At 45.6% G+C, this 13,257-nt stretch overlaps 1 protein-coding gene across 2 annotated transcripts in view; it reads left to right on the top strand.

The window, feature by feature from the left end:
* Positions 1-384: 384 nt before the first annotated feature.
* Positions 385-13,257, top strand: part of LOC128350393 (amine oxidase [flavin-containing] A-like) — a 66,057-nt gene continuing 53,184 nt past the window's right edge. For both annotated transcript variants that reach the window (XM_053308653.1, XM_053308654.1), the window contains exon 1: positions 385-745. In XM_053308653.1, coding sequence (XP_053164628.1) covers positions 700-745 — 46 coding nt within the window. In that variant the 5' untranslated portion in view covers positions 385-699. The remainder of the gene's footprint in view (positions 746-13,257) is intronic.

Raw genomic sequence — 13,257 nt, 5'->3', positions numbered from 1 at the left:
GGACCTTTCAGACATCTCTCTCACTGAACTCTTAACCGGACTATACCCAATCCCACAGTCAGTCCATTGTTTTGCAATGCCATTAATCTCTACCGGTGAATGTAGGTAAAATGCAGCGCCCATACTCCTGCATACCTACCAGGTCCACCTTCATTTTGCGCCTGTTGGTTCCCACCCAATGGCGGGGGAATGAATTCAAAATATAAAGCATACCGAGGCTGGCGCTCTCTTCTCTAGACAAGGCACGTGCGGACCTACTCCCCGCCCCACTTGCCTCTGTGAGCAGGAAAACACAGCCCTGTCTCCTCTGACATTATCAGCTCGGTGTGTTTGCGACCAGTGAGCGAGGTATATTCGCCCCCTTCCGTTCCCAGGACCCACGAGATCCAAACCGCCCCTCCCGAGTAGCGCTCTTTGCCTCACCCGTCCTGCTCCCCACCCCAGTCTAGCTTGGGCAGGAACTGTCCGCAGCTTCCCTGGGAACCGTGATTGGCGGGGAGGGCGGAGCGTCGGAGAAGGAGACCCTGCTTGGAACTTCCCTGCTGCTGCTGCTGTGGCGGCTGCTGAGTGTTGAGGCGCGCTCGATTTGCAGTTCTGATTCAAGAAAGTGGCAGGGCATTTGCAGCGCGGCCGTGTACTGACCGATAAAGCAGGCAACGGGGAGCTGCGGTAGCCGGAGCAGCAAAGGAGGTGGCCACCATGAGCACCAAGTACGATGTGGTCGTTATCGGGGGAGGCATCTCAGGTCAGTGAACTGGCATTCAAAACTCACGGCTCAGGGGACACAAACATCACGTGACTCTTTGGGGCTTCTGCCCAAAATCACCACCTTTCCCCCTCGAGGGACAGAGAGCAGAGCGATTCGGCTGGAGGAGGAGCGTGGGAAGTTGTGTGTGCGCGGCGTCAGGCTGTCCTTGCTCGGCGTGCTCACTTCTAACGGGAGACCTTTCTGCAGCGACAGCGTGTACACTCTTCTTGTTGTGTTTTTTTAATGGTTCACAGAGAACGGTGAAGGTTGTACTAAGTTTCGTAAAGGAACCTTCGCCGTTCTACTTGATGGGGTAGTGGGGAGGAAGAAATATGAGCCATGTAGGGGAGCTCAGTGAGTCCAATAACCCTTGTTTAACAAATTATTAGTCATTAAGGTGCTACAAGTTTTTCTGTTTTCGCTGCGACGAACTGCGACGGCCTCCCCTTTGGAATTAAGCCGATTAGTTTCCTTCCTCTTCATACTCTCTAACCTCATGAGCTTGCAGGCAGGGCAGTAAAGGAGGAGTGGACTGTGTCCCCAGTGGAATAGGAATTTATCACCCACTGTGGTGACTGCAGACTGACAGACTTGCAAGTCGTTCTTCCGGATTAACTGAGAGAGCCAAGGGTGTGGTTTGTTTGCGATACACACTGTCAGTTGGTGTTCTTTCTTGTCCTGAGATTGCATCTGACCCAGAGTAGATTGACCCTGCTCTCCACTCGTACTAGGCTCTGGCTGATTCGTTAGGAGAGCTTTGTTGCTCTGCCTCCTCCAGCCTGTTTTACCCAAATAGCACTAATGAGTAGAGGAGAACCTCAGCAGGTGCTAAGAAACAACTTAGTATGAAAACATGTCACTCAAGTGTTCAAGAGGGCTAAAGTCCTGCTTTGAAAGCAATTGGAGACTACAAAAAGGGACACATTGAGTTGCTCCTCAGAATTGCTAGCAGTATCTTGCTGCAGCAGTTCTTCCTAGTAAGTTGCTTCCTGGCACCTGTTGAGGTTCTCTCCAATTTTCCTTACCCAAGATTGGCAAACATGAGGCAATCCCTTGCTCTTTGATACTTTGAACTCAAGTGCCACAGCCAAAGGGCTGCTGTATGCTTTCTGTCAAGGATCATAAGCCTATATGACTGCTTGTCACATTTCAGCTCACTTCCTTGGCCACTTCAGAGATATGGTACACACTTTGGAAAATCACTCAAGTTGCTAACTGGAAATATAACAGCAGAATTAAAACCAAAATGCAGCAGAGACTTAAGATTTCTGCAGATACTTTAAGAATTCTGTTCTTCTTTGATACACTGGCTTGTTCTACTTCTTATAGTGTCAAGTATGTTTGTATATGGTGTTGCTCTACAGAGAGCACCCATGTTTTTCAAACCTTGTGTAAGAAACAGCTGTTAGCAACTGTAACATTCATATGGCAAAACATATCCAGAGTAACTCTGCAAAAATACAGGGTACAACCAATCTGCACACACATACCCAGAAACAAGACCTATCTGAACACAGTGATACTTACCTGGAAGAGCTATGCATAAGAGAGGGACTTGAAGCTTCCTGTACCTAGCTAATCCATTAAGAAATTGTAAAAGCCCATATTCTTTGATCTGTATTTTTCTGCTAGCCGTTTGGATTATAAAGGATTGGATTAGCTGTAACAGCCAAGGCAACAAACACATAGTACCAGCCTTGTTCCTGTTCTTCAGTACCAGTTGGCTGCATCATATTGCTTCTTGGATGCTTGCCACAGCTAGTGCATGTGGAGAAGCTTTCAGTGAATGGAAAATGCACTGGAAATGACCTCTCTCTAAATCATGATCTGAGTTACCAAGGCTCAGACATACTATTCAGGCTGACATCAATTTTATAATCCTCAAGTAAAGTGAATGGGGGTCTTCTATCAAATAATTTGGACACAGGGCTTGATTTGAGCCAGGATGTGGGTGGTCCCTCCCTGGACTTGTTTTCAGCACCAGAACTCAGTTACAGATCATGTGAAGTAATACTAAATGCCCGGAAGAAGGTGCAGAGCATTTTCCAAATAGTTCCATTGAAGCTACCTCCCAGCCTGCAACCATTCAGCTTTGGGTTATGGGACTCTGGGGGAGCGGCGTGTGGCTTTAAGTGGGTTTAAGCTTCAGTCAGTTTCATCTGAGAAATTAAACACTTAATTGAAGTGTACATTTACAGTAATGAAAGAGTTGCATTCAGTGTACGTATATGATAGTAAAACAAACTGCAAATTTGTTGCACGATACTTTTAGTCAAAATAAAATCAAACTCTGCTGGGAAGCCACAATTATTCATTTTTCTTATTCTTGTAAGAAAATTACAAGTATAATTTACACATATCGCTGGATGTGTAAATATGAAGTTAGTTTAGGAGGCATAAAACACACTTTCACAATTGCATATGTTTTTGTGCACTTAACTTATGTATCTATTTACTGCTGTGTGTGTGTGTATGTGTGTGTGTGTGTGTGTGTGTGTGTGTGAGAGAGAGAGAGAGAGAGAGAGAGATGGGGGATGAGCGAGTGAGCAGGCAGATTATACGGTAGTTATTTGGCAACTTGTGAGCATTTTTTTTAAAACTCCCTTTTCAAAATTTATTTGGAGCAGATGCACCTAGCCTGTCATTAGTTTGGCTAAGTAAAATCACTTGTTGCCCTCAGGAGATCTGTGGGTTCTGTTTGGTCCCCCCACCCTCAGCTTATTTGGGGAAATAGCATGGGGTGGACACTTGGGCATCTAACCCTTTCTCCTATACAATTTTCCAAAAACTGCCCCCTTCCAGGAAGTTTTTCACATGGGATTTTTAAAGCCCTTTTACTCACATCTCCTCTGGAATGGAGGGAATGTGTTCACATATCAGTCAGATTTATCATGACATCCCTGTGAGTTATCAGGGAGCTGTTGACACACAATTCAGGTTTTTCACTGCATGTTAGTGTAGCCCGATCTATATCCAGGGTAAAAAAATCTATTTGTGTCGGTTTTTGGGGACAACTTCGAGTTTGCAGTAAACTCATGGTAAAGCCTGCTGTATGTAAAAGTCCCAGGCTGCTGTTTGCTCAAGATGCCTGTATTTTCCTCAGATGACCATGCCAATATTCCCCCCCTTTTTAAAGGAAAGAGCAGCTTGGGATGAGTGAGAGTGAAAGAAAGAAATGGCATAGGAGGAAACCCCTCTCATCCCTGTGCCACTTGTCCAGTGAGATTACCCCATGCATGTGCACATTCCCCAGAGCTGTCTTTAGTTTTGTTTTTGTTTTTTAAAGTTGGGAGTTCAGTCAGTCACCAATTTGTCATAAAATGTCATTTGGCCTTCAGATAAGAATCCAGCCTTGTATTTTTTTGTTGCATAATGTGTTCATTGCTCTTTGGTGTGTGGGGTGTGTGTGTGTGTGTGTGTGTGTTTCCCATAGCAGTGTTAGGGGTTCCATGCATTGCCAATTTTGTGTGTGTGTGCAGAGGAATTCAGTGAAGACTTGCAGTCTGCCCTAAACATATTGGTCCATATCTTCTGCAGTGCTACAAAAGTGGAAAATGGGTTCCGTCCACACAGAACTGGAGGAAGCTATCTGTTGAAGGCTTCTTCCACAGACTAGCATGGGCAGAGGGGGATGGGGAAGCAATTTTTCCTTCTCTTCCATCCACCCTAAAGCCCTTTTCCTTTCTGGGAGTATGCCTCTGAGGTCTGCATGAACCTCAGGGACATATTCCTGGGAGGGGAAAGGGCTTTTGGAGGGATGGAAGAGAAGCAAAAATTGCTTTCTCATCCCTCTCTGCCTGCACTGGGCTGTGGGGAAAGCCTTCAACACAGCTATGCTGCTCTCACTATGTGAGGGAGGAGCCCTTGTAGCACTGCAGAAGATGTGGACCAGTGTGTTTAAGGCAATAATATCTGGTTTGCACAACCTTCCATGCACACAGATATGGGGAGAGCAAATTGTCTTTAGAGAGACATTTATTGGAAAGGAGTTCCAGAGTTGTAAGGCCACCATGACCAAACCCCCCCCCCCTCTATTCTTTATCAGATGTTTTAAAAGATTTGTCTTGTGCATCTTATTTCTCAGAGGTAAGAATAGCACCAAGTCAAAATTACAAATTTAAATGCTGCTATTTTAAGAAAGATAAAAAAACTTTCTCCTTGTTGCCATTAAATATTTACATCAGCCTTATGTTATGCAAAACATAAAGCCCAGGGGCTGGATCCAGCCCGCTGGGACATTTTTGCTGGCCCACAAAGCCTGGCATTTGTGTGGGGCTGGAAAAGTCAGGTGCCTCACTGACTGAGCAGGGACAGGGCTTATTTTCTGCCTGATATTCTTGGTTAAAATTGTGGGGCCTCTGTGGGGAGGGAAAGACCCACAAGTAACTAGTAATTGCTTTACTTAATACTTATTAATTTCAACAACACAAATCTGTTGTTGTTGTTAATTTCACTGAAATAATCAGCTCACTGAAAATTGACCTTCCCCCACTCCATTACAGCAAGTCATGGTTGTTTCTGGCCCACTGGGGCATTTGAGTTGGGCACCCCTGGTTTACATCGACTTCGCTAATATTCATTTCATTCTTCTTTCTGCCCAACCCTCCTCCAGGCTATATTGCACAGTCTAAAATCATGCCATTGTCTCAAGAGGAAGCAAGTAAAAGCCACTTCTCTGAATAATATTGGTGAACAAGGATCTCAGTTCATGGACAATTTTAATAGTGGTCAAGGTTCTCTGATCTTTTATAGTGCTTTAGGAAAGTATATGAAAAAGAAGTTTATAAAAAAGAAGAACCCTACAGTCAGATATATCTCGAAGTAAATTGGAGACATGCAGATTCTAAGCTATTCTCATAATTAGCATCAAGGATGATCTGATTTGGCATGGATGACTTTGATGTTTGAAGCAACAATCCACTTACTACTGTATTCAGAGATGTCCTGCTGTCAAACCAAGTGGCATCTCAAATTTTCTGGTAGCAATAGGACATGAAAGCTTCCTACCAGATTTATCCATTAAGCAAGATCAAGATGACTGGGGGAAAAGAAAATATATATTCCTGTTTCATTCTTTATGATCTGCAGTATTGCTAATGCAACTATATTTTCAAAATGTACCTTAAATTAGTTTCAAAATATTTCAAAATAGGAAGTGGAAGTGGTGTGCTATGAATGTTATAATAGCAACAACTGTATCTAATGATATATCACAGTATTCATTTTGAATAATTGTTTGTTTTCTGTTTTGGTTTTGGACTGAAGACTAGGAGTTTGCTTTTGGAAAGCAAATGGGAGAGACAGAGCATGTGTGGGGAGTTTGTTAGTGCTTTAGGAAAGTATATGAAAAAGAATTTTATAAAAAAGAAGAACCCTACAGTCAGATATATCTCTAAGTAAATTGGAGACATGCAAATTCTGTTCTATTTGAACAGAAGCGAGAGAAAAGGTGTGCTGCAAATGTTTTGTGTTTCACCATGTCCTTGCATTTCTTCCCAGATATGTATAGAAGGCATATTTGGTAGGGTGCCCAGGAGTTCTATAAGAACATGAAATCACTGGGAGAGGTCATCTGGGGGTTTGGACTGAAGTGTTATCAATATTTGTTTGTTCAATTTTTATACTGCCTTTCATGGTGTATCTCGAGGCGGTTTACAAAAGTTAAAGTATAATAAAATTCCATAGAAGTTTTACATTTAAAACCTTAACACCAACATTAAAAACCACAAACACACCAAAGAACAATTAAAAAGATAAACAGAAGCAAGAAAGCTGAGAAACCTGGCAGCCTCTAAGTGGTAAAAGCCTGAGTAATTAAAAAGGTCTTCAGTTGTTTTTTAAAGCAGCCCAATGTCAGAGAGCAAACATTAACTAGGAGAGCATTCCAGAGCCTGGGGGCAGCAACCCTGTCCAGTGTTGTAACTTTGTCTCAGAGCTAGCTCACATGAGGGAAAGAAAATGCTGAGTCATCCCTGCTGAGCTGCCTGGGTGGGCTTCTCATAAAACCTTTCTATATTTCTGGTAGATTTAAAATGCTGCCACCAAGCACCCTAAATCTTGTGCACACACACACACAAGGACCAGTGGATTGGGTGCTTTAATCCAAGGTCCCTTTAACTGGGTATTAGGCAAATACCAAAAAACAAAAAAGCATCCTTCCACGTCTATGCCTAAACCAGATGAGAAAAACTGATAACTGCTGAGCACCTGAGGACACTTTTGTACCAGAGAAATCCCCTTTTGTGCCCCCGCTTCCTGAGTTAGAAACCAACTCTGAGAGGCTTATAAAAAGAAAAGAACAAAAAACAGTTTTATACAGTTACTACAGACTGCTTCTGTCTGAGGCTTTTAGTTTTAGATACATTCAAAAATACTTAGTATGTTACAAAAATAGGTTGTCATAGGCTTCAGTTTTAGGTTGCATTTAGGTACACTTAGATGTTTACAGAGTCTTTTGCAATGCCCTTTTGCAAGGCTAGTGTTTCTTATTTTAATTCCGTTGCAGGTAAACAATACTAGAACACTATCAGGGATATACAAAGCACACACACAAAGAAATATAAGTTTCTAACGCAGTCTGACTCAACAAACCTTTCCCTAAATTAATCTTCCTGAAGCCAAACCCCAGGCTTTCTTTCCTTGAACTCACCAAACTTCTTTTGTGAATCAAGCTCCTGAAGTTCTATCTTCCAAGAGCTGCAGTCATCCTGTTGCAGCAGACTCCATTGCCACATGTCCCCTTGCTCCTCCAGCACATAATTTCCTTTCTTGTTCCCAGAATTCCCAGCAGCCGATCTCTAGGTCCCACCCACCTGCCATACTGATTGGTTGAGCCCTGGAGTTCACTAGTCTGTCATTCAGGACAAGGGTTAACTCTTTAAAGGGAGGGAAAGCCAGCCACTACAAGTGTGCATGGCAATTTAGCCTTTCTCAATGTCTGCACACAGAACAAAGTTGATAATCTCTGACAATCTCGTTGGGCAGGTTGTCCTTCAGGTATCCAGGACCCAAACCGTTAAGGGCCTTAAAGGTAATAACCAGCACCTTGAATTGGATCCAGAAACAAAGTGGCAACCAATGCAGCTCTTTCAGAATAAGTGTAATATGCTCTGAATGAGCAGTTCCAGAGAGAACGCTGGCAGCTGCATTCTGCACCAACTGAAGTTTCCAAATATTCTTCAAGGGCAGCCCTGTGTAGAGCACATTGCAGTAGTGAACTAGTAATCCAGCCGCAATGTGACTAAGGTATGGGTAGCCATGGCCAGATCTGCCTTCTCTAGAAAGAACAGCAGCTTTCGCACTAGCCAAAGCTGTGCAAAGGCACTCGTGGCCACCACCTCCATTTGAGCATCGAAAAGCAGAGCCGAGTCCAGCAACAACCCCAAGCTGCACACTTGCTCCTTCAAGGGAGCTAGCCCATCCAGAGCTGGTTGAATCACCCTATCCTGATTGACTTTCCTAGTGATCAATAGTGCCACTGTCTTGTCTGGATTTAGCCTCAGTTTACTAGCCCACATCTAGCCCATCACCGCCTCCAGCCCTGAGTTCAGTACACCCACTGCCTCCCAAGGATGACACGGAAAGGTAGAGCTTAGCGTCATTTGCATATTGAAGACACTTTAGTTCAAACCTCCTGATGACCTCTCCCAGAGGTTTCATGTAGATGTTAAACAGCATGGGGGACAATATTGAGCCTAGCGGGGACCCCCTATGCCAGAGGACAAGGAGCTGAGCATAAATCCCCCAGCACCACCTTCAGGAATCTCCCCCCACCCACCCACCCAAGAAAGGACCAGAACCACTCCAATACACTACCCCCAATCCCTATACCTGAGAGGTGGTCCAGAAAAATAACATGGTCAATGGTATCGAATGCCACTGAAAGGTCCAGAAGAACCAACAGAGAAACACTCCCCCTATCTAGTTCCTGATTTAGGTTATCCACGAGGGCAACCAAGGCAGTTTCAAGCCAAACCCAGGGCAGAAGCCAGATTGAAAAGAGCCTAGTAATCTGTATCATTAAAGACCCTTTGCAGCTGCACAGACACCACATGCTCATATCACCTTGCTTAAAAAGGGAAGATTTGAAACAGGTCAATAGTTATCAAATTTGGTTAAATAAGGAAGGGCTTTTTAAATAATGGTTTTACCACAGCCTACTTGAGGCTCAAAGGCATCTTGCCCTCCATTAGTGAAGCATTAATAATTTGCTCCAACCACCGACCTGTTCCTTCCCTGACAGATTTTAGTAGCCATGAAGGGCAAGGATCCAGAGCACATGATGTTGGCCACACACTGCCTAGGATCTTGTCCACTTCCTCAGGCTGCACTAACTGAAAATAATCCATCACAATCTGACCAGATGGCTGCCAAGGCATGTCTCCTAGAAATGCCAAAATCCTGGAGTCCAGATTGGCACGGATGTGAGCAACTTTATCTGCGAAGCGACATGCAAACTGGTCACAGTGGGCTGCTGGTGGTTCTTGCCCTGTCATCCAAGGGCCTGTGTGAAGCAATGAAATGGCTCCGCTGGCCTAAACTGGGCAGATGCAATGGAAGCAGAGAAGAAATGTTTCTTCGCCGTCCCTACCACCACAGAGTAGTCCCTAAAAATGGGCTCTATCCTGTGTTCACTCAGATCAGTTATAAATCTTCCTCCAGTGTTGCTCTAGCTATCATCTGTGTTGTTTCATCACCGTATGCTCCAAGGAACAGAATGGGCTCCACCAAGCTGGAGAGGGCATTCAGGAGCAACCATGTCAATAGCTTGGGCTGTCTCCACGTTCCAGAGATTCACCGGAGCCTCAACAGAGTCACCAGTTCTGGACACTGGAAACTCCCTAAGGGCTTTCTGGAAACCAAGCAATAAGCCTTCGGGGGTGGGCCATTCTAATTGGTCCACCACTCCTGCAGATGTTAGGGATGTGCATGGAACTGCAGATGGCCGGTTTGGTGTGGGGGGATTACCTTTAAGGAGCAGGGAGGGTGCTCTTACCCTTCCCGCCATGTTTCCCCTGCCGGCGCTGTCTGCAAAATCACTGGTGTGGGGTGGAAATGAAACGCGGGGGTGAGGGCGAGTTAAGAGCACCCTCGCTGCTCCTTAAAGATAACTTCCTCCACTGTCAAAATGGCCAGACAATCAAACCAGTTCAGAGGTCTATACAAGGGCCTCTGAACCAGTCACATCCTGAGCAGAGGTTGGTCAAAGCAATCAAACTACACCCCAGCAGATGATGATCTGTCCATGACAAAGGAGTTATATCAAACTCCCCCACCTGTAAGTTATTCAGTTCCTAGTTGGCAAAAACCAGGTCCAGTGTTTGACCCACCTGGGTCAAATAGAATACGACCCGATATTAGTTGAGTTAGGCCCGTGGTTATCATGGTGGCCATGAAGTCCTGAGCTGCTCCTATTAAGGGGGCCTCAGCATGGACTTCAAAGTCCCGCAAGACAATAAGCCTAGGGGAGACCAACCCGACCAGCTTAGGTAGAGAGACAGGGGTGCAGCGGGATGGTTGGTACACCAACAGAATCCCAATCCTATCTCGTAGGCTCACCCTCAGGGACAAACAATTGGAATTCTGCTATTGCCTAACTGGGCATCTGGAAAGGGGAATGGATTCATGATAGATGACTGCAACTCCTCCTACCCTACCCTCAAAGTGGGGCTACATATTACACCTATTTTGAAAGAGCTGCACTGGCTGCCAGTTAGGGATATGCACGGAACCTGCTGGCCCGGTTCGGTTTGAGTCCAAACTGAACCTGAACTAGGCCAGTTTGGTTCGGCACCCCCTCGACACACCCTTCCCCTGATTTGGTTTGATCCAGGGGGTCCACGATTTTTTTTCTTGAAAAATTATTATTTTTCATTTATGGGGGACTTCCTCTAGGTGACAGGGGGTGTCCATGGGGGTTCGCCCTCCCCCCACTGGCCTCCTTGCCACCCTAACTCTTTGGCCTGTTCGGGCCTTCTCTCTCTGGTGCCGTGGCCATTTTGGAGGCTGCCGCAACTGTGCAATAGGCCTCTGTGTGGCCTGTCTAGATAGGGTGGCATGGGGGCCGGCAGGGGGAGGGGTAAACCCCACGTACTGCCCACCACCACATAGAGGAATTCCCCCAGAGGAGATAAGTGATTAAAAATATTGGGGGGGGGGTGGTTTGAGAACCCTAAGTGGGGTTTGGTTCAAAGTCGGCTCAAACGGGGTGGTTCAGTTCAACCCTGAATGGTCGAACCTGTTTGCACACCACTATTGCCAATTTGTTTTCAGATCCAATTCAAGGTGCTGACTATTACCTTTAAAGCCCTTTAGTTTTCAACCTGGATACTTTAAGGACTGCCTGCTCCCAAAGGTTGGTTCTGCCCAACCAACAAGGTGGCCAGAGGGGCCTTTGCTTGGTTAGGAGAAGCTAAATTGTTGTGCACACAGGACTGGGTCTTTTCTGTTGTTGCCTCCAGGCTCTGGAATGGTGAACATCCACTTTTTGACACCTTTAAAAAAACAACTAAAGTTGTTTGTTCAGGCTTCTACCACTTCTGGATTGCCAGGCCTCTCAGGTATCCTGCTTTTGTTTTAAAGAAACAACACAACCCACTACCCCTATGTGCACTGCACCACCACTTGCTCTGGGCCACCCCAGTGCCCCCCAAGTGCAGTTATGGGGCTGCTGAAACCTCCATTATTCCCTATGGGGGGGGGAAATCTCTTATAGACACATAAACTTCATTAATTCTTTAAAAATCAGCCCTTTCCCCAATTCCTTTGAAATAATTCTGGTAGATTCCTTGACCCCATTGGGCTCAACCACCTACCACACTCCACTCTGGGCCACCCCTTTCCCACCAACATGAAGCGAGACATTTGCTGGAATCCCCATTATTCCCGATGGTAAAAATCATAAAGATGTGTAAACTACAAAAATCATTTAAAAATCAGCCCTTTGCTCCTTTTGGAGTTCCTTGAGAGTGTCAACAGGCATGTGGATAAAAGTGATCTGGTTGATATAGTATACTTGGACTTCCAAAAAGCTTTTGACAAAGCTCCCCACCAAAGGCTTTTGAGTAAACATAGCAGTCAAAGGATAAGGAGACAGGTTAATGTGTGGATTAGTAACTGGCTGAAATACAGGAAACAGGGTGGAAATAAATGGAACATTTTCCAGTGCTCTTTAACTTTTTCATAAATGATCAAGAAGTTGGGGTAACCAGTGAAGTGGTCAAATTTGCAGTTGACGCTAAACTCTTTAGGGCAGTGAAATCCACAACAGATTGTATGGAGCTCCAAAAAGATCTCTCCAAACTGGGTGAGTGGGCGACAAAATGGAAAATTCAGTTCAATGTAACCAAGTGTAAAATGATGCATATTGGGGGGGAAAACCCTCCAGCTTCTCATATACACTGATGGGATTTGAGCTGTCGGTGACTAACCAGAAGAGAGATCTTGGAGTGGAGGTGGACAGCCCATTGAAACTGTTGACTCAGTGCATGACAGCTGTGAAAAAGGCCAGTTCCATGCTAGGAATAGTTAGGAAGGGGAGTGAAAATAAAAATGCTAATATTATAATATCCTTATACAAATCTGTGGTATGACCACATTTGGACTACTGCATGCAATACTGATCACCATATCTTAAGAAGGATACTGTAGAACTGTAAACGGTACCGAAGAGGGCAACCAAGATAGATGATCAGGGGCCTGGAGCACCTTCCTTATGAAGCAAGGCTACAGCATCTGGGGCCTTTTAGTTTGGAAAAGAGGCAACTATGGGGAGAAATGATAGAGTTTTATAAAATTATGCATGGAGTAGAGAGAGTGAACAGAGACATTTTTCTCCCTCTCTCTCTCTCAGCACTAGAACCAGGGGTCATCCCATGAATCTGAAGGCTGGGAAATTTAGGTTCAACAAAAGGGCATAATTAGATCCAACACAGAGAGCATAATTAGTCTATGGAATTCTCTGCCATGGGAAGTACGAGAGCCACTAGCCTGGATGGCTTTAAAAGGGGCTTGGACAAATTCTCAGAGGACATGTCTATCAATGGCTATTAGTCTGGTAGCTATAGGCTACTTCCAACCTCAGAGGCAAAATGCCTCTAAATACCAGTTGCAAGGGAGAAACAGCAAGAGAGAGGGCATGCCCTCACCTCTTGCCTGTGGGCTTCTCAGAGCCATCTGGTGGGCTCAGGGGCGGCTCGTGAACTCTCCTCCGGGGGTGTGGCAGGTGGCTTTTTTAAGGTAAATGGAGTCGGTGCTCTGTGCTGCCCAGCAGCCCCTGCAGTGGGGAATTGCCTCCACCACTCACCTGGCTCCCGCGGAAGTGAGCCCCTGCCAGCGGCTAGGTGAGTGGCGGATGCGATTCCCCGCTGCAGTGGCTGCTGGGTGGCACGGAGCACCAGCTCCGTTTACCTTAAAGAGGCCGCCCGCCGCGCCCCCCCCCCCCCCGGAGGAGAGTTCACGAGCTGCTCCTGGGTGGGCCACTGTGTGAAACAGGATGCTGGACTAGATAG

This window comes from Hemicordylus capensis, chromosome 3 (genome assembly GCF_027244095.1).
Source record: "Hemicordylus capensis ecotype Gifberg chromosome 3, rHemCap1.1.pri, whole genome shotgun sequence".
In the NCBI taxonomy this organism is placed as follows: Eukaryota; Metazoa; Chordata; class Lepidosauria; order Squamata; family Cordylidae; genus Hemicordylus; species Hemicordylus capensis.
The sequence above is the reverse complement of the archived record's forward strand: the minus strand, read 5'-3'. Positions and strand labels throughout refer to the sequence as shown.